At 44.4% G+C, this 2,500-nt stretch overlaps 1 protein-coding gene across 1 annotated transcript in view; it reads left to right on the forward strand.

The window, feature by feature from the left end:
- phox2bb (paired like homeobox 2Bb) overlaps window positions 1–2,354 on the forward strand; it is a 3,499-nt gene extending 1,145 nt beyond the window's left edge. The window contains exons 2-3 of the mRNA XM_077237697.1: window positions 34–221; window positions 914–2,354. Of these exons, the coding sequence (XP_077093812.1) occupies window positions 34–221; window positions 914–1,336 (611 nt within the window). The 3' untranslated portion in view covers window positions 1,337–2,354. The remainder of the gene's footprint in view (window positions 1–33; window positions 222–913) is intronic.
- The last annotated feature ends 146 nt before the right edge of the window (window positions 2,355–2,500 follow it).

Consider the following 2,500-nt stretch of genomic DNA (forward strand, 5'->3'; position numbering starts at 1 on the left):
CACAGTTGACTTAACTTGTGTGTTATTCGACAGTTCCCTACAAGCTGTTCACGGACCACGGTGGACTGAACGAGAAGCGAAAGCAGAGGCGCATTCGCACCACCTTCACCAGCGCGCAACTCAAAGAGCTCGAGCGCGTGTTCGCCGAGACGCACTACCCAGACATTTACACGCGCGAGGAGCTCGCGCTGAAGATCGACCTCACCGAGGCTCGGGTGCAGGTGCGAGACCCTATACTACATCTACAGCAGAACACATCCCTACACTCATTCACTACATCTACAGCAGAACACATCCCTACACTCATTCACTACATCTACAGCAGAACACATTACAAGCAAACTCTTATTGTACAACGACTCGTATTGTAAGAGCAACTGTTTTTTATTCTTGGGCTGACAATGATGTAGCACTTCCCAGTGTAAATATAAAATTAAGTTCAATAATAATACTCAGCAAGCAATCTGTCTCTGTTAACTACAGACCCGATATAGTCCAGCTGTGAGTAACACACTTCTAGACAAAATAACCTTGAATTTGGTAACATGTCGTTTTTGCCAAAATAACTTGCAATATGTTTGATATTCCATCATGTAAGCAAAGTCAACTGTGATTACAAGGTGTTTGGTTTCATTTCTTCACTCATTTCTTTTCTTTGTTATCGAATTGATGACTATCTATTCTTAGGCTGTGGTTTAGCCTTCTATTAAAGTTTCACCGACAGCCCAAATTCAGCTTGTTCTAGCCTTTTATTCTGTGTCTGGACGGCTATTAGACGTATTTTTAAACGCAAAATTGCTTGTTGGGTAATAATGCAAAATTTTCTGTATTATTATTTTGAGCATTCATGTTAAATAATAGCAATAATTTATGTATGCAAGTGCAATGATATAACGCGCGCGCTTTCCCACAGGTGTGGTTCCAGAACAGGCGCGCCAAATTCCGCAAGCAGGAGCGCGCGGCCGCCGCAGCAGCAGCCGCTGCCAAGAACGGGTCCGCGAAGAAGGACTCGCGAGAGGAGGACAGCAAAGAGGCCAAGGCCACCGATCCTGACAGCACCGGCGGGCCCGGGCCCAACCCGAACCCGTCCTCCAACTGTGGGGGACCGAGCCCCAGCGGCGGACAGGTGAGCGGCTCGGGGAACGGCCCGGTGGAGCAGGGGAAGACGGCAGTGGCCGGGATGGGAGTCACTGCACCGAGTCAAGGTTGGGCTTCAGCCCCGGGAACCATCACCTCAATTCCGGACTCTCTGGGCGGACCGTTCGCCAGCGTTCTGTCCACATTACAAAGACAGAACGGAGCCAAAGCCACTTTAGTAAAGACCAGCATGTTCTGAGTTAGAGGTAGCGACGAGCGCGAGATTCAATAAACCAACAAGAGTTTACTCGAGTGACTGTGGGGAAATAGCAAAAGAAGAAGAAGAAGAAGAAGAAGAAGAGAGAGAGAGAGAGAGAGAGAGAGAGAGAGAGAGAGAGAGAGAGTCCTGCTGAAGAAAGAAGAGACGCCACCAGACTACTTTCGGTTTACACCACAAGATGGATAATAATAATAATAAATATCATACACATTATGTTAAAATTGTGACCTTATCCGGACTGTTGTGTGCTGTGGTCGACACAAGTAAACTAAACGAGAGACTGCGATGCGCGCTCCCGCTGCAAAGAACACTCACCAATGACTTACGAAGAAACAATGTCATTATTCAATGCCATTATACATGTCATTATATCTCGGCGCCATCATTATTTGTTTACATTGACTCTAGCGCAAGTTCCATGTCTGTATTACAGAATCCACTCTGTTATATATTTTTACCTATACATTTACCAAGCCTTAGAGCCAGGGGCTCTGCAAACATCCATCTACACATCTACTATTAATCTAAGGCGAATTGTTCTTCAAAATGGCACAAGTACATACTTCACTGTTGACAGGAATACGTAAACGTTTTGTGTGTCTTTCTACAGCTGTGTTTTTGTGGCTCAGATTGTATAGTGTTAAAGCGTATTGACGTCCTAGATAAGCATAGACCACATTCCCCCTTGTAGTTCATTGAGTCTTTATAATGTTTTACAACTGGCGCATTCTGTGGAGGAAAAAGGGAATGGATGCAAAACACTGTATTTATTTTCTATATTATTTGCATGTCGTCTTCTCCGTCCGATTTTATAATGATTTTCACCTATTTTGTGAGCATAATGTAACTCGTTTTTTGTCCAGGATTTGAGATTATTTATATGTAGGTAATGGATGCTTATATTTAAGAAGGAAATATTTCTACATGTGCACATAGTTTTTCAGGTGTACCATTGACATGCTGTTGATGATAAAAACGATTATGATGCTGAAAATAATACTGTCCCGTTTTCTCTTTAAAGTTTACACTTCATTCAGCAGAAAGTGTTCATGCAACAGATCTTTATGTGTCCTATAGCTTTGTCCCGTTCAGCACCTCGGACAGCCGCGCGAGCGCGAGCACGAGCACGAGCACGAGCACGGA

This window comes from Siphateles boraxobius, unplaced genomic scaffold (genome assembly GCF_051911475.1).
Source record: "Siphateles boraxobius isolate OS27281-9 unplaced genomic scaffold, OSU_SipBor_1 207, whole genome shotgun sequence".
Classification (NCBI taxonomy): domain Eukaryota; kingdom Metazoa; phylum Chordata; class Actinopteri; order Cypriniformes; family Leuciscidae; genus Siphateles; species Siphateles boraxobius.